This window comes from Panthera pardus, unplaced genomic scaffold, assembly GCF_024362965.1.
Source record: "Panthera pardus isolate Hobbes unplaced genomic scaffold, ASM2436296v1 HiC_scaffold_4, whole genome shotgun sequence".
In the NCBI taxonomy this organism is placed as follows: domain Eukaryota; kingdom Metazoa; phylum Chordata; class Mammalia; order Carnivora; family Felidae; genus Panthera; species Panthera pardus.
Genome location: NW_026526969.1, coordinates 12,860,184 through 12,877,914, shown reverse-complemented (window position 1 = coordinate 12,877,914; position 17,731 = coordinate 12,860,184). Strand labels below are relative to the sequence as shown.

The window sequence follows — 17,731 nt, the reverse complement described above, 5'->3', positions numbered from 1 at the left end:
TCACTCTCCTTCTGCATCTGGAAAACAGCCCCGAAAAGCCAGACCTGACCCAAGCTTCTGATACTCAGCCTCACCCTGGAGTATTAATTTAACATCATAATTGAAGCCTAGAAAAAAAATAAAAAATACGTGTCTACTCGAATGTCTGCCTTCCTGCCGGGAGACACGCAGACCCTAAACCTTCACCGTTCCAGCCCGACAGCCTCCCTCACACACCACCCTCATTGGATTTCCTTTCCGATACTGCTTTTTACCTGCCCACCCACTCATCCGTCAGCCCCCTACTGGCCAGCGAATGACCCAGGATCTGCAGGTCTCTGTCCTGCCGGCTTTTCCTGTTGCGTGCACCTAGAGCATTCCGGCCCCTCGGGAAGGGGGGACGGGCGCTGGTTCAAAGCAGAGAGGGTGCCGTGGGGTTTTAACAAAGCTGGAAGTGGCCCCTGTCCTGGAGGCGAGGACAGCGGGAGAAAAACAGGTGGGGTCCCTGCCTCCAAGGGCTGTGGTCTGGCCAGGAGAGATGGGAGGTGGGCAGTAAGGAACACTCAAGCAGGTGAAAAATAGCGCTGCTGGGATGAGCATCGTGGGGGGAGCTCTACGCATCTCTGGGAGAGGAAGAGGAGAAGGAGGAGGAGGAAGAGGGGGAGGGGGAAGGACGGTCGCTGTCTCGGGTGGTCTGGAAGATGCTCTCTGGTCCTGTGACGCTTGGGCTGTGAGCTGAAAGAAGGGGACGGTGGGCCAGGAGGACTCTGGGGGAAGGGGACAGACAGCCTTGAGGACAGGAAGACACGGGACTCTCGGCGTCTCTTGTGGTTTCTCCCAAGCTCACGGTTATTCGTTTCATCTGCCGACATAGTTTAGAACACATTTTCACGTGTATTTGTAAACCTATTGTTTTGAGTGGCTTCTCGCGTGTTGACAGATACGTGCGGACGTCAGCACAGCCGGTTCTAGAACATCTTCACCACCCCAGAAAGACCCCGTGTCCCCTGGACTGTCACCCCCTGCAAATCTACTTTCCACTTACTGTTTTATTAGGTGGTCATGAGGTCGTCATTTTGAAATGTATAAAATACTTAATTCTCAACTTAAAAAAAAAAAACGCTGATGCATCCTGAGGGCTCCTCTGTCAATTCTGATAGGAAGCCTGGTGTTTTGTTGTCAGACAAAGCGAACACCACAGTGCTCCGAGCGCTGCGATTAATACGCTGCCGGCTCCCCGGCGAGCCTCCGCCCACCCTGCGCGCCCAGGCGGGTCTGGCCGGGCTCTGGGCCCCGCTTCCAGCGGGAACACTGCGCACACCTGTAGGCCGAGCACCTGTGCGGCCCGCAGACCCGCAGCGAGCCCTTGACCGCAGCACGTGAACCCGTCCTCCCGTCCCGGCTCTAGGGAAGAACATCTCCAACGTGGAGGAGACCGTGACCCTGGACAACGGAGGGTTTGCCGCCTTGGAGCTCAACAGCCGCCACCTCAACGTCAAGAACACCTTCTCAAAGAAGAACGGGACCAGGTAGGGACGCAGCGCCCGTGACCTACCTGGGCCACGTCTGCCCAACGGTCTGGCCGCGGGCATGTCGCCGTGCCCACGGGCACCCGCCACAACCCAACAGGGCCGCGTTGAGTCTCGGGGGGCGCACACGGCAGGGGGCCCGGGGCATCCACCCTCCCGTTCCAGAGATGCAAAAAGAAGGCCCGTCTCGGGCGCGGAGGGGCGTGGTCTCGGGAGGCCGAGCGCCCGCAGGCTGGCTGAGCATTAGGGAGTCCCTGCTTCTCGGGCAGACGGGTGCCACTGGAATGAACGTCCGCCCATCCCAACAGGGCAGCGGCCAGAGGGCGGGTCAGGAGGGCCCCGGGGAGGTAGCCACGGCCCAGGTATCTGAGCCCGTGTCTGTCCCGTGGACGGCGTCCTGTCCTAGGTCCCCACCCCGGCCCAGCCCCGGCGGGCTGCACTACTCAGACGAGGACATCTGCAACAAATACAACAGCGCCGTGCTGACCGAGAGCACAAACCTCAAGGAGAAGTCTGTGGACGCTTCGGAATCTGAGGTCAGTGCCCGCGGCCTCTGTCCCCGCCTCTGTGCCGAGCCCTCTGACTTCCCAAGGTGCTGCCCCTCTGGTCCCTGCGGAGTTGAGGGGCAGCAGGGCCAGGGGCAAATGAGTCCCTTTGGCCGATGAGGAAACTACATGCTGGGGCTCCTTCAGACCCAGAGGTCACTGCCCCCGGGCCAGCTCTCACATCAGCACCTTGCCCAAAGTGGCTTCCGGTCCCGAAGCCACTTGATTTTCCGTTTGGCTTCCGTAAATAAACTGTGTTCTCTGGTGGTGACCGTAGAACCTGGCCTCTAGACCCCGGCTGGAGTGGCAGACGGCCTAGGCCCCCAAAACCCACAGAACCTGGGACCCCGCGCCCGGCAGCCCCTTCCCCTCCCACCCGCCCTGCTTTGTGCTGAAGCGGGATTGAGCCACCGCCGTTCAGGGACAGTTACAGGGTCTGGTGAGCCCTGACCTGAGGCTTGTCTCTGTCCTCACTGAGCAGATGGACCAGGGGGGTCTTGCCCTCGCGGACGTGACCCCCACCCGAGACCCGTGGGCCTGCATCTGCGAGGCCTCCTGTGTGTCTGAGTGCTCACCGTGTGCAGCTGAACACACGGTGCGAGGCCTCCCTCGGGGAGCAGGCCGGGGAGGGCGTCATCCGGAGAGGAGGCAGCCATGGGAGACTGCAGGAGGGGTCAGCCTTCCCTGCCCCCCGGGAAGTGCCTTTCCCCACAAGCGTGCTGCCTCAGGGTCTGACAGCGTCTGACCCTAAGGAGCAAAGCCAGCCGAAGTGACAGTTTGAGGGGTGGGTCCCTATCAGTCCTAAACGTCTTTATTTCAGACGTGCCCGGTGTTGAGAGGGAGGAAAATCACCAAGCCGTTTGCTAGACACGTACGCCTGCCCTACCTCTTGACATCCGTACTCTAAATCAATATTTAATCTAAAATAAGTCCCACCTTCATTTGGACCCGAATTCAGGCCTTATCAAACCCCGAGGCTCAATAAAATGGCTTCTTTGAAGTTGTGGTTAGTATGTGAGCTCCAAGCGAGACAGACGGCAGGTGGCTGTCGAGGTGACACCGGGTCCGCTCTGCTTCGAGTTTCCTGTTTACAGAGGACGCCGGGCGCCCCGTCTGTGCCGTTGCCTTGGGCACGGTGCAAACAGCAAGCAGCAGCCGATGTTGCATTTGTCTGAAGTCAAGGGCTCTCAAGTGAAATGCTGCAGAAGTGACCTGGCTTTTTGTGAGAAGGAAACAGCAGCTTTTGTCTAGCTTTCTCTAGCTGCTTGCGCCAAAAGCAGCACGTTGGGAAGGGGTACGACGGCCTTGCGGCAGGCACTGCGTGTGCCAGCAACTTCGAGATGCATTCGCATGGCCTGTGCTGGGCGTCTGTCCTCAGTTCTCGCCAGCACGCCCTGCGGGTGGAGTGAACAACGGTCCAACAGGGTTCAGGCACTGCTTGCACCACTATGGTCCAAGCACGCTCTTCCATTTTTTATTTGGTTTTTTTTTAATGTTTTATTTATATTTGAGAGAGAGAGAGAGGCAGAGTGCGAGCAGGGGAGGGGCAGAGAGACAGACACAGAATCCGAAGCAGGCTCCGGGCTCCGAGCTGTCAGCACAGAGCCCGACGTGGGGCTCGAACCCACGAGCAGTGAGATCGTGACCTGAGCCGACGTCGGACGCTTAACCGACTGAGCCACCAGGCGCCCAGGCGTGCTCTCTCAATGCTCACACCAGTCCCATGAGGTAGGGCGATTCTCCTCGCTGGCCAGCCAGCAAGACTAAGTCTGAGGTCATCCAGAGCTCAGCCAGGCCCTGGCCTCCACCGGCCCCTCTTGACCCCTGGGGGCAGGGGCCATGTCGAGAGCGGCCAGAGTTGGAGGCACAAATTCTGAACTCTGTTCATGAGAGCGTTCTCAAAATGGGTAGAGGGGCAGCAGTCTGTTTGTCCTCTCGTGCCTGTGGAATGTTTGGAGATGCCAATTCAGCTTGTTTTTACAGACAGTTAGTAAACGTATACAGGCACCGAACTAGTCGTATGCACACGTGCACACGCCCGTATACCTACATACAAACACACACGTCCAGAGGTGGAGGAAGGAGGAAGGGAAGGAGCTGATGGGGGGAGTGGGAGAGGAGGGCAGGCGTAGGAGAGAGGGACGTAGATTTCACACTAAGTCCTGCGGGGAGGTAGCCGTGATCCTCATATAATAGAGGACAAAGCTGAAGCTTACAGAAGTTTTTACGTCTTCCCTGCACACATGCTGGTGGGGTGAGCTTGAGCGGCAGACCTGAGCCAGACTCCCAGTGCTGTCCCTCCCAGCAGACCCGACATCCAGAACTGAGCCGTCCCAGCTCCACGGCTGTGGCTGAGTGCGCGAGGGGCCTGCCTTCCTCTTGGCAAGCCCTGTGCCAGGAGGAAGGGATTCCTTTTATAATTCCCACAGATGCCTCTCATGGTTCCTAATGCTTTTTGGGTCAAGGGCTCTATCAGGAAGTTGACGAGAGGTGTGGACGCTCTATGTACATGCAGAATTTCTCCTAGGATCTGGGGTCCAGGCCCCCAGGAAGCTCTGACGGTCATCTCTAGCTGAGGTCCCATGGAGTCCACCGAGAACTCCTGTGCCGGTGTCCTGTCTGCTCCTGGGTCCTCGGGTAGACACAGTGAGGCCCATCTTTTTTCTAGAGTTATTAGCTTTCTAATCTTGCTGGGTCCTATCTGTGAACCTTATGGATTTGGGAGATGTGTAAGCACCAGATATTCACAGGGTCCCAACAGAGGGACCTGGGGACTTCCGTCATCTTGGAAGCACCAGCTCAGATGGGAGAGTTTGCTGTGAACCGCATTTATTAAACAGCCTGATTGAGATATAATTCACATACCACACAATTCACTCATTTGGAACGTTGGTTATTTAGGAGTGTCTTTTTAATTTTCTCATATTTGTGACTTTCCCAAATAACCTTCTGTTATTGATTTTTTTTTTTAATTTTATTCCATTGTGGTCTGGGAACATGCTTTGTATATTTTCAATCCTTTTAAATTTATTGAGTCTTGTTTCATGGTCTGTGCCAGAACAATGTTCCATATCCACTTGAAAAAACAAAGTGTTATTCTGCAGTTGTGTGGAATGGTCTGGATGTGTCTGTTAGGGCTGGCTGATTTACAGTGTTGTGGCAGTCACCTGGATTCCTGATCTTCTGCCGTCCATTCATGTACTCAAGTCTCCAACTACTATTGTTGAACTCTCGATTTCTCGCTCCAATTCAGCCAGTTTAATTTCGTGTGTTTCAGGGGCTCTGTTTTAGATGTATGTTTATAATAGTTCCGTCTTGTAGATGGATTGGCCCCTTCATCAGAATAGCATGGCCCTTTTTGTCCCTAGTAACAATTTTGCCTTCACGATTATTTTGTCTGATACTAGTCAGCCACCCCAGGTCTCTTTTGGTCATTGTATGTTATTTCCATAGTATGTTATTTCCACTCTTGTACTTTCAACCTATTTGTATCTTTGAATCTAGAATGTATCTCTTAAAGGTAGCATAGAACCGGAGTGGTTTTTCTTTCGGCCAATCTCTGCCTTTTGAATAGATTGTTTAATCCATTCACATTTAATATAATGACCGCTAAGGTAGACTTTACATCTGCTGTTTTGATATTTGCCTTTTATATGTCTCATGTCTTTATTCCTCTTTCTTTCCTGCTTACTTTCTTCTTTTTTAAGTGAAAGTTTTCCAGTGTACCACTTTAATTCTCTTGTTTTTGCTTTTACTCTATTTTTTCAGTTATTTTTGTTAGTGATTGCTCTAGTATCAACATTTACTTAAGATTTATGCTAAATCTCAGTGATGTATAAAAACTTTATTCCTATATAGCTCTCTGGCCTCCTCCCCTTTCTGTGCTGTCATTTATTATTATACATGATGTCTGTAAATCCATAATGTTACAAACTCAAGGATGCATTTTTATAGTTACTACTTTACAGAACTCTACATCTTTTAAGGAAGTCGAGATGAGAAAGGAGAGCAAATATATATCTGGAGTTTACCATTTTACCCTTCTTGTATACTATTTGTTCATTTCTTCCAGCAGATTCAAGTTACCATTGGGCGTCATTTCTTCACTCAGCTGCTTCCTTTGTTCTGTTTGTTAAATATGTCACATTTCTGAGGCATCTGTGTGGCTCAGTCAGTTAAGCGCCTGACTTCGGCTCAGGTCGTGATCTCGCCGTTCATGAGTTCAAGTCCCAGGTCGGGCTCTGTCCTGACAACTCGGAGCCTGGAGACTGTGTACGATTCCCTATCTTCCTCTCTCTCTCTGCCCGTCCCCCACTCACACTCTGTCTCAAAAATAAATAAACATTAAAAAAAATTTAATAAAAAAATATGTCACATTTCTGTACATCATAGGCCCAACAATACAATTATATACATATCATTGTATGCAATTGCTTTTTAATTTAGGTAAGAGAAGAAAGATGCTATCTTCCGTAATTACCCATGTGTGATCATCTTGGTCATTGCCTTTTCTTTTACATTTCTGCTTATGTCACCTGCTTTCAACCTGACAGTCTTCCTGTAGTATCTCTTGTAAGGCAGGTTGGATAGTGATGAATTTTCCTGCCTCTGCTTACCTAGGGATGCCTTTATTTCACCTTCATTTTTGAAAGCAGTTCTGCTAAATAGAAGATCCTTGGTTAGCAGTTTTTATTCAACACTTTGAATACACTTCCCCATTGCCTTCTGTCCCCCATCTTTTTCTTTTCTGATCAGAAGCCAGCTCTTACCATTATTTGAGTTCCCTTGTCCATGATTTGAAGAATTTCTTTGTATTTTTGACGGTGAGGTGTCTGGGTGTGGACTTACTTGGTGTTTATGGAGATTTTCTGCGTGTAAATGAATGCTTCTGAGCAAATCTGGGAAGTCGTAAGCCATTTCTTCCCCTGTGTTTTCTTCTTCTGTCTTTCTGCTCTCGTCCTGGTGCTCTCATGACCATCTCGTGTGTGGGTGTGCTCAGCATTGTCCTGCATATATCAGGTGCTCTTTTCTTTCATTATTGTTCTTCTTCTTCATGTGTGTTCATGCTTTTTCTTCTGTTTTCCAGATTGCATAATCTCTGTTGATACGTCCCCGTGGCCTGACTCTTTGTTCTGCCAGACCCAGCGTACCGTCGGGCGCCTCCAATGAATTGTTTATTTTGGCCATTGTATTTTTCAATGCCAAAACTTCTTATTTGGTTCTTTTAAAATAATTTCTCTATTGATATGTTCTACTTGGCAGAGTATTATCATCTTCCATTCTTTAAACTTAGCTTCCTTTAGTTCTGTGACTAGATTGTAATAGCTGCTTTCAAAATCTTTGTTTGCCAACACTCGAGTCTCCTCAGACGCTGCCTGCTTTTTGCTGCAGGTGTGGAACACACTGTCCTGTTTTTCTGAAACCGGTTTATTTTTGTTAATGTATTGTGCCAACTGTGAATACTGATATCCTCTACCCCGAGGATCATTCTCGTTGTTTGCGTGTTTAGTGGGCTGGCTGGACTAGTTCCGTGGAAGACTGTCTCCCCCAGGGGTGGATTCTCTTATGCCACGCTCCTGAGAAGTGCAGTCTTAGGAACACATTCAGGACCCCTGAATACCAGGGATGACGATGGTCCCAGCCAGGCTCTCTTTGTCTCTTTTTCTCACCCCCTATTAAGATTCTGGATGGTCTGTTGGTATTGGTATCACACCCAGCTCTTAACCTTTACCACTTGCTAGCTCGATTATTTTTCACGATGCCCTGGGCTATATATTACGCTATAGCTTTGCTCCAGTTAAGGGGCAGCCCTCCTGCAGTAACAGGATGTTATCAATCTGAATTTTGCTCTGACCCCAAGGAGGCTCTCCTTAGCTGTCTCTGTCCGTGGTTCTCTCTGTTAAACTTCTGGCTGGTTTATTGCTTCACTTGTTACAATCACAGAACTACCAGCTTCCTCTTAATTTCTTATGCGGAAGGATCCCACTGTTTTCGGCAGTGCCCTCAGGCCTGCTTTGTTCCAAACAAAGCCATTCCCTTTAGGAGAGTCGGGATCTCTCTGTTCTAATGGACTGCCTCTCCCCACTGTGCAGGACTTCTGTGTCACAGCACCAAAGCTGGGGGTGGGGACAGTGGCCCTCTTCGCCCATAGGGACACACCTGCCGTGCAGGTAGGGCACTGGGTGGAGACGACAGTCCCCGATCTTCTGGGCTTGCCCCTCTGGTATAAAACTTCTTCCCTACAAGCTAGCTGAGGCAGGGGCCGTTGGGGCTCAGTTTTCCCAACCTGCCACAAGTGGCATAGACCGTCCGGCCTAGGGGTAAAGACAGGGTGAGGGAAGGGAACCCGGTTCTCTCGACCATACCTGCCGAGCTGCTGTCACAAGGAGCTGGGGGTCAGAGGCGGGGGGTGATGCAGGTCACGGCTCGAGTGCCTCAGACTCTTGCTGTTCTTGGTGGAGTAAATTTTCCTCCATTTGCTCTCTGTCCCGGCCACGATTCCCAGCGACTTTAGAGGCCTGTTTATAAAATAACTTTCTCCAGTTAAATCATTGTCTCTCTTGGAAGGCAATCTGCTGGCTCCTCACCGGCCATTCTGGAAGCACCTTTTGCCTTTGTAGTGGATGGTTCTGATATTCAGAGGGGAGAAGCATGGGCCAAGGTTCCTAAAGATGGTGATGATTTCTGGCCTGGCCCCTTAACCCCAAGTTCGCAGGAATAGAGGCAAATTACCCAACTGCAGACAGAGCCCTCAGAGAGATGAGCAAGGGTCCCAGAGAGAAGAGACCCAGGGTGGGGCAGCAGAACATACGCTTAGCACCTGTTTCAAAGAGGACCACCTAATAAGTGACTTGCACTTGCGTTTAGATTTCAGTTTTTGTTTTTAAGTTTATTTATTTTTGACAGAGACAGAGAGAGAATGAGCTGGGGAGGGACAGAGAGAGGGAGACACAGAATCCAAAGCAAGTTCCGGGCTCTGAGCTGTCAGCGCAGAGCCCGACGCGGGGCTTGAACCCATGAACCGTGAGATCGTGACCTGAGCGGAAGTCGGATGCTTAACCGACTGAGCCCCCCAGGAGCCCCGTGCATTCAGATTTCAGATACTGATCCTCCCTACCAGAGGCAGCGTCTGGGTTTAAAAACATTGTACACTGAGATGTCAGGAGTGGAAAGTAAGACACGTTCTTGGCCCTGGACTTAGTCAACGGTTTGATGCAATGTGGCTCAGGAGTGAGGAGGGTAATGCCCTTCCTCCCGGCCCCCCCTCCTCTCCAGAGCCCGGGGAAGTAAGGAGACAGAAACCCTATGCGATCTTTGCTGGAAGAGGTCTTCTGCGAAGCTAATATTTCACCACAAAAACAGCGATGCCGTCCTTTTCTCCCCAGGATGTTTTTAACCATTTTCAGAAACAGCGCTTGAAGTGGAAATTCTGTGAATGGGATCATGGGAGCACAAGAACCTGACGAGAGCCACTGTGACTTAGGCCGTCAGTGTCTCATGGCATGAGCCGTGGCCCTTTGTCTTTCTCTGGTGAGGGAGGAGAGGCTTTGTCTTTCACGCAGGACTGCTGTTCAAGTCGCATTATAAAAATTGTTTTCAAGACCCCAAGAAACAGTTCTCAAAATCTCTCCCGCTCCAACCTAGACCAACCCCCCCGTACCTAATTAATTCCCTAATATTATTTGACTCTTTCATCTTGAAAATATAACACCAAGAGTGCTGAGATTATCTTTCTTAGCTTCTTGCCAGGCATCTGTGCACCTTTAGAAACTGCCACCACATCCAATCACCTGCTGTCCTTCTGTGGTTTCCGGGGAAACCAACACACATCGCTACTTCGGATCACACAGGAAACTTAAAAAAAAAAAACAGGAGACCCTGCAGCATTGCCTTTTCGTCAGTAATTGTAACCCACTAAGATACATCCCCATTAAAAAATAATAATGTCATATAAACAATAAACAGAGCAGGCAGCAGGGGGGAGGATGACATTTAAGTCACTGCTCTCTGGTGGAGGTAATGGGGACGGCTGAGCAGGCTCCAAGAAGCCTGGCCTGTGTGTCATGTGACCGTCCGCTCTTGGGCACCTGCCTTTCCTGTCTCTCTGCAGGATGGTCTTAACCTCTCCCAGCAGCTCTTGGCTGGGTTTGTGGGCCCTGCCCGCTCAGGGCTCGTAGCCACCTAAAGGGCGGGGCTCTTCCTGTGCAGCACAAAGAGTCCCAGAGAGGATTCTGATTGGCTCAGGTTAAGTCACATGTATACCCACTAGCCAATCACTGTTTAAGGCGGGGAGGAGCCATTCAGCCCATGTGACAAGGAAAGGCAGAGAAGGCTCACTTCCTGAGGTTCCTTCGGGAAGGTCCAAGCCCAGACCTGGGACATCACTGTGAGCCAGACAGCCCCCCCGGGCCTCTTCTTAGTACCCGCATGTCACCGAGCCCTCTCTCCATGCTATAGGACCTTTAGGTCCGTGGCCGGGAAAATACGGAATGATGTAACAGCTGAACACATGTCCAGTGAAACCGTGTGAGCACGCCGGGGTGGGACACGGGAGGCATTCATACCTGAGCAAGGTTGGACGTGCCCGTAGAAAGGCTGCCTCCTGCAAGTACTCGGGAGTGCCTTCTAGACCAGACTGCCACCCCTCCCCCTCCCACCCAGTGCCACTTGGCCACTGGGAGCCCGGCTTCTCGACGCCCCAAACAGCTGCAGGAGGAGGGGCGGACAGGGGTGTCAAGAAGAGGGAGAGGTGCCCGAAGGGTCACCACCTGGGTGCCCGACAGGTCTGCCAAAGTGGAACCGCCAGCACGGGTGACTTCTGCGTGTGGTGACGTCCCCCAACGCGGAGACCTGACGGAAGACCGAGCACACAAAGTGTCCTTCTAACCTTTCATACGGCTGTGCTCAAAGGTGTCCCAAAGTGTTACTAGAAAGGCTTTCTTCATTTCTGCCCTCCTTTGGCTGTGATACGGCGCTAGGTCTGGCCCCGCCCTGTCCCTGGCCAGTGTCAGACACAAAGCGAGGAGACTGAACCTAGTGCCCTTGCTCACGTTTTTCCTCACGCACAGCCGGGGGAGGGGGGACGGGGCGGCCCGAGCACCGCAGGGTACAGGGTGAAGAGGGAGAAAACCTTGAATCTTACATTCACTCGTCAGATGACCACGACCTCTGACCCCGGTGCGTGAAGCCTCAATCCTGAGTGTTCTGTGACTTTGTCGAGAGGACGACACCCCCGACATAGCTCAGCACGAGCTCTTTTCTCCTAAGTCAGGAATTTGGAACCAAGATATGGTGTCTGCAGAAGGGACAGACCCAACTCAGGGACCGATAACGGATCCCGCCAGCTTCCTTCAGGTGACCCTTGTTGTCGTTCCTGCCTGTCTCGGTTTACACAGAGCTTTGCCTCAGGAGCCCCTCGAGGCCTCTGGGAAACAGACGAAGGATGAACCTTAGCCGCCAGAAGTACACGTGCCGTGTCTCTTCACCTGCAGCCCTCCAGGCCAGATATGTTTAAGAATTCGGCGTTTCTCAGGGGTGGGATATATACATCGTGTGTTACGTAGCATCCCCTGCAGGGCGCGTTACGTTACGAGCACGTTAGCATTTCTGCAGCAGAATCTGCGAGTATCCACACTAAATAGTTGCACGTCCGTTCAGCTCAGGCTCATAGCTGCCAAAGTAGCTCCACGTAGGTCAGGCTTTGCCACCAGGTGAGCTAGAAAAACCGCTTTTGATTTTCAGAGCACGGAGGGTTTTGGAATCACGAGCGGGGGTTTGTGAGTCGGGTCAGCAGACACGAAGGAGACCCCGGAGCAGAGAACCGGTTCCGCACCAGCAGGGGCCCCAGGGCTGCAAGGCTCCCCCGCGGCTGCCACCTCGCCTGGGATGCTGGGCAACTGGCCCGTCTCTCTGAGCTTCTTTCTTCATCCATAAAATAGGAACAAAAGGCACCATGCGGTTTCAGGGACTCTGCAGGGGTTAATCTGTATGTAGTCGCGTCTACTAAGAAGAAGCTGCTCTTAGGTCTGTGGTCTGTTGTCACCCTCACCACTCAGTGATGGAGGAACTAATGTTCCCTGCATCTTGGGCTGTGTCGCGAGAGGACAGTCATCAGACCTGCATTTATGTGAGCTCTGACTCCGTACAAAGCAGAGGAACCACAGAGGTGTTTAGCTGCCGACAGCTGATTGTGCCATAACGCACAGGTCCCAAGAAGTCCCAAATCTGTGACTTACCATTACTTTCCTGTAAATGTTCCAGTGAGAGCCCGATTTTCGAGTCGGTGTCTGGAAACTCCTGGGAGTCCGGCTCCCCCCATGTCCACAAGGGGCTTCTGCACAGCCTAGGTGCCACCTGCTCTCACCGGCTGACAGGACACAGTCCCCAGATGGAGCGTGACGTGGGCCGTTCGCTCCCCATCAGATGAGGGACAGTGACAGAGCACCAAGGGACCCTCTGCCTTCCCTCAGTCTCAACACAGCCGACACATCGAATGAGTCCTGCCCTCACTCCAGCCTGGCCACTGATGGGAATCCTCCCAGAGCTTCTGAGAAACACACAATCCCCAGCCCTAGCCCAGGCCCGCTCCGTCAGGAAGCATACCCAGTAATCTGTGCTCTCCCCAAACTTCCCTGCTGATTCTGAGACAGCATTTGGAGGTGTCCCACACCTTCATACCAGCCGGGCCTCCTGAGACCCTCCTGGAGAGAGAAAAAAGGGCGGGTGTGGCCATGTCAGGGACGGAGCCCAGGCAGGGCACCTTGGAATGGAGAGGCTTTATCCAACCGCAGGCTCCCGCCCTGGCCTTGAACTTGAAAGACTAGATGGCTGCATGTCTGTAGACCCATATTTGGCGTTTTCAAGGCGTCAGTGGCCTCTGCGAGGTCCCCGGTGGTGCAGGGAGGAACCCGCTGTGTTTTCAAAAGCGGGTGGTGGGGGGCGTGTCTCGTGTGGGGCCCAGCAGCCGACCCGGCCAGCCTGTGGGCAGGCGGCAGGGCCCCCCGGGGTACTCGAAGTTCCTCTGGGGCAGGAAGGTGGGAGCCTCCACCCTCTTGGGAAAATGGTCTTCACTGTCTCTGTTAATGGCACCTCAGTGACTTCACGTCAGTCCCCAAACCACAAAACAGGGTTTTGTTTTAAGAACGTGAACATAGAAACTATGTGGACTAAATGTTCTCAGTGGAAACTGCTGATTTATTTTCTTATAAAGACGGGAAGAAAACCCCCTCAGCCTGGCCTTCACCCATCAACGAGGCTGGCTCTTGTGTGTGGCCGGAGGGGTCAGGTCTCAGGGCCTGGGGAGGGAGGAGTCGACGGCCGCTGTAGACATCGTGGCTCCCTAGGGCCCCTGTCCTCGGTAGCCTCCCCGCGGAGATCTGCACGGATGTGACATCACACGGACATTTGTATCCCACAGAGGTCACCCTGTCCTCACCTCCATGTGTGCTCAGGGCCGGCTCCCTTCGGTCTAGTGCAGCCTACACCGTAGTCCTGGGCAAGCCGAGGACCCTGGACCATTCTTACCCCCACCCCCCTCGCAGGAGCTCTGCCTTGGGAGGGCACAGAGCACCCCCTTGAGGCTGTGTAGACCTCTTCTGGGTCAGAGGATGAAGTGTAGACCTGTCCTGGGGCAGAAGTGCAGTGCACACCCCTCCTGGGACGGGCTCACACACACTGAGGGGCCAGGCGCAGACTCGGGCAGCTGGGACAGCACGTGGTCCCTGTTGCAGGGCAGTGGAGGTGCTGAGCTCGGGTGGGGGAGGGGGGCGTACCTCGGATGGAGTGTGGGGTGGCCTGGGGGGCGGGAGAAGGGAAGAGGGTGGGACACCGTGGACACAAACCAGCTCACTTTGGGTGCCTATCGCTGGTGTGGCCGCCTGGCCACCCCTTGCTTCCAGCTCAGCCCCCCTGCCCGTGGCCACCCTCCCCCTGTGGCTGCCCTTCTCCCGTGGCCACGGGGCCCCACCAAGGCCGCCCCCTGCCCTCGCCCACGGCCACCCCGTCCCCTCCCCCATGCCCACCGTCCTCTGTGGCTGACCTCCCCCTCCCCCATGACCACTCATGCCCTCCCCCACGCCCACCCCCTCCCCGGCACCTGCTGCCGCCCGAGGCCCGCTCACGCCTGGCTGTCTCCCCAGGGCACCGACTCCGAATCTGAGGACACGCCCCCCCAGCACTCCTTCGTCAACCACTACATGAGCGACCCCACCTACTACAACTCGTGGAAGCGGCGAGCCCCGGGCGGGCGCGCCCCGCACAGGTACGAGGCGGTGGCGGGCGGCGAGGCGGGGCCGCACCTGCACACGGTGGTCACCACACAAAGCGCCGTGTTCGCGCCCGCTGGCCCCGGCGCCCGGACTCCGCTCACCGGCTTCTCCTCCTTCGTGTGACGGCCGCGGCGGGGCCTCCGCACACCTTCCAGCCTCCTTTTGTTAAGACAATCAACTCCAGTAACTGAGCTCAAGCTTTTGTTCAAACAAGAATTCTGATAAGTGATGATTTTACCTACTTGTGAACACTAGATTTCAATTAGAAAGGTTTTTTTAACGGCTTTTTGTAACATCGCTGCAGGAAGCGGGTTTCTTTGTTTTCTTTTCTTTTTACGAGAAGGTGTATTTCAGTGGTGCGGTGGCGAGGGGACCCCAGACCCCCCCCAGTCCTGGGTGTCTCCATCCCACGCCAAGTAGGGAGGCTGCGGGGGGAGGGGGGCGGGAGGAGCGGGGGTCAAGTGAGATGTCCGCCCACGTCCAGGCCGCTCCTTCCTCTTCTCTACCTCCTGTGCCTCCGGAGAACCAGCCTGCTCCCGCCCGCTCCTGGCCTCCGCGGAGCGAAGCGTGTGCCCTGGGCTGAGCGCTTCTCGGCCCGACCCCATCCATCTCTGAAATATTCTCACTCCGCAGTTTGTAGGCAAGGAATCGGCTTTCAGGTTCCTGGCGAGGGGGCAAGAGATTCCGAGGGGGGGTCCTCTGACCGGCTGACGGCTCAGCGGTCGCACCTTGCATCGTTCCAGTGGTGAAATCCCCGGGGCTTTTCTCTTCCTTTCTTTGCCTGAAGCCAACGGCGCAGAGCAGGACCCACCCCCAGGGCTGCGAGTGCGCGCGGGCCCTCCCTTCTCGAGCGTATCCTTCCCGTGAGCAGCACACGGCCCACCCCGCGAACCCAGAGAGAGCAAGACGGCGCTTTCAGAATTGCTTGTGGTGTAAGAGGCGTGCGTTGTTAACCAGAGGATTTTTTAAATCTTTTTATCTTTTTTTAAACTATGTCACATGAAATGAATGAGTCTCTGCTGTCTCCAGGTGCCTTTTTATTAATTGTTTAGCTTTGTACATGAGAAAGACGGAAAGCGTCGGTGTCTCCAAATAAAGCGAAACAGCTCTGAGAAAGTGGGGCCCCGAATTGCCTCCTCCCCGCCAGGCCTCCCGCGAGCGCGCCCCCCCCCCCCACCCCAGTCTCCTTGTCCCGCCCGCTGCCCACTGCCTTGACCGCCAGTGCTGCTGTCCCTGCCCCCAGCCCAGCCCAGCTTTCAGCCTTAACAGGTTTTCTGGAAACTATTTTTTCCCCCTTTGCTACTTTAGTTTTCATCTTTTAGCTACGTGAGAATAGCATGAACTACTTTGAAATTTCGAGAGCCCGAAGTGTACCTGTGGCTCCAGCCATCACATTATTCTTCCAAAAGGTGGCCGAGGTGACTGAGGAGCCGGCAGCCAACCCCCCAGGCCAGAGCCGAGGTCCAGGTGTAACCAGCGGGTGCCCAGAGCTCCTGGAGGGCCCCGCGTCCCCACCTCGCTAGCAGGAGGGTGGCCGTGACAATGCACAGCCACCCTGTCGACACCCCCAAGGAGCAGGGGTGACCTGTGACCTGCCAGTGCCCTGACGGTAGGGGAGCCGGTCCTGTGGCCCCATATAGAGCGTGTGGTATCTCCTCGGCTCTAGTCCGTCTACGCTTCCGTCAGGCCCTCTGCTTTCCCAGCGGCCGCCTGTGGCCCCCGGAAGCCAAGGAGAGTTTTGTGTTGGGTGAAAAGCCCCTTTTCAGTTTTCCAACAGTTGACGGTGTGGAAAGGTTCCTCTCTCTCTCCTTCTCTCTCTCTCTCTCTCTCTCTCCCCCCTCCTTTTCCTTCCCTCCCTTCCTTCTCTCCTTCCTGCCTTCTTTTTCTGAGTGGAGGCAGAATTATTCTAAACCAAAAATCCTAGATGCTCTGCCCAAAGCCACTTGTGCGTGAGAATCACCCCCAACAGTTCACCGGACAGGACGCTCCTCGGGGCCCCAAGCCCGGCTCCGTCCTCTCGGCCCCAGGACGGCCGGCGAGGGGGCAGGAACCCGCGCGAGGCGACAGGCTGCAAGCTGAACTTCTTGGAAGACAGACGCCTGGTGGAGAACACGGACAAACTGCCTTCTGTGCACTTCGAGCTCTAAGCCATACGGACTTCGCTTTAAAATGTGGGGGAAAGTGTTGTCACGTCTCGGAATGAGGACCCTTTGGTTGGAGGTGTGTTCTTTGCTTTGGGGTTTTTGCGACAACATGAAGCTTTTTTTCAGGTTCATTATATTTCCTGTACTTTCTTTTTCTCTGCTTTTACTGAACTTTTTGTGTATGGGATCGTCTGTCTGAGGCTCTGCTGGCACCGTGGCTGCTGACGGACTGTTAGCACCTGCGCCCCCCCCCCCCCGCCCCCCGCCCTGTCCCTCGGGGGCCCTGGCCCATGAGAGACACCTGCACCAAAGCAACAGACTGGGCGTCCGCAGTTAGGTTTCAGCCTCCCCAGGCAGTGTGGGCGTCCACGAGCATCAGTCCCCAGCCTCTCACCTTGTAGGGAGGAAAACAGACACCACACCATAGGAGAATAGGTATTGATTGGATTTTAATCTCCGTCCTAAGAACAGAACAAGCAACGTTTCTCTAACCACGACCAGATGAAATGTCCTCATCTTGCCTTCTTCTGTAGTGACGTCATTCGGGTGCCTTACAGTGAGCGGTGGCTGAGCCCCCCCACGCACTCCCTCATCCCTCACCGGGCAGGTCGTTGGGCGATGAGCTGTCCTTCCCGTGTGAGGGTGAGCCAGCAAAGCGGCCAGGCGGGGCCGAGCTCTGTCGGAGCTGGTGGGACGGGACGGGCTGGCCCTCTCCGCCCAGGCACCAGGGCACAGGTTCCCAGGCAGGTGACCGGCGGGGGCGGCTGCGGGCGGTCCCCGCACCCAACGGGCATTAAGCACATCAGCAAGGCCTCACGCACCCCTTCCTGAATAAATTGGCCCAGAGCGAACCCTGTCCTGCCCCAGCCTTGCCTTCCGTTTCACTCACCGCCGTGCTTGTAAGGCGTACTCGATTCAGCGTCGTAGCAGAGGACAGTATGACATAGGGCAATGTGGGGGCGCGTCCCCTGCGCCGCAAGTGATGGCAGAGGCCCTCGGCCAGGGAATCCGTCCAGGCCGCGGGGAGGAAGGGTCGCGCGCACGCTGTAAACTTCTTTTGATGCTGTGCTTGTATTTGACCACGACTGGACTGAAGCATGGTGTTTGCGTAATGGATCGTAGCATGGTCTCTAGTTTTTACGAATTCTCGGCACACGGTGTAGTCGTTCTCCCAATGAGCAATCCACCCGCGTATCCAAATCTGGCTCTCTTTAACTCGGCATCCCAGTAGCCTGGATCCGGTCCGGAAGGCGGGAACACCGGAGCAA

At 54.3% G+C, this 17,731-nt stretch overlaps 1 protein-coding gene across 3 annotated transcripts in view; it reads left to right on the top strand.

Moving 5' to 3' along the window:
• Positions 1-16,592, top strand: part of SDK1 (sidekick cell adhesion molecule 1) — an 879,729-nt gene extending 863,137 nt beyond the window's left edge. For all 3 annotated transcript variants that reach the window (XM_053894114.1, XM_053894115.1, XM_053894113.1), the window contains 3 exons: positions 1,388-1,508; positions 1,915-2,044; positions 14,191-16,592. In XM_053894114.1, the coding sequence (XP_053750089.1) occupies positions 1,388-1,508; positions 1,915-2,044; positions 14,191-14,442 (503 nt within the window). In that variant the 3' untranslated portion in view covers positions 14,443-16,592. The remainder of the gene's footprint in view (positions 1-1,387; positions 1,509-1,914; positions 2,045-14,190) is intronic.
• The last annotated feature ends 1,139 nt before the right edge of the window (positions 16,593-17,731 follow it).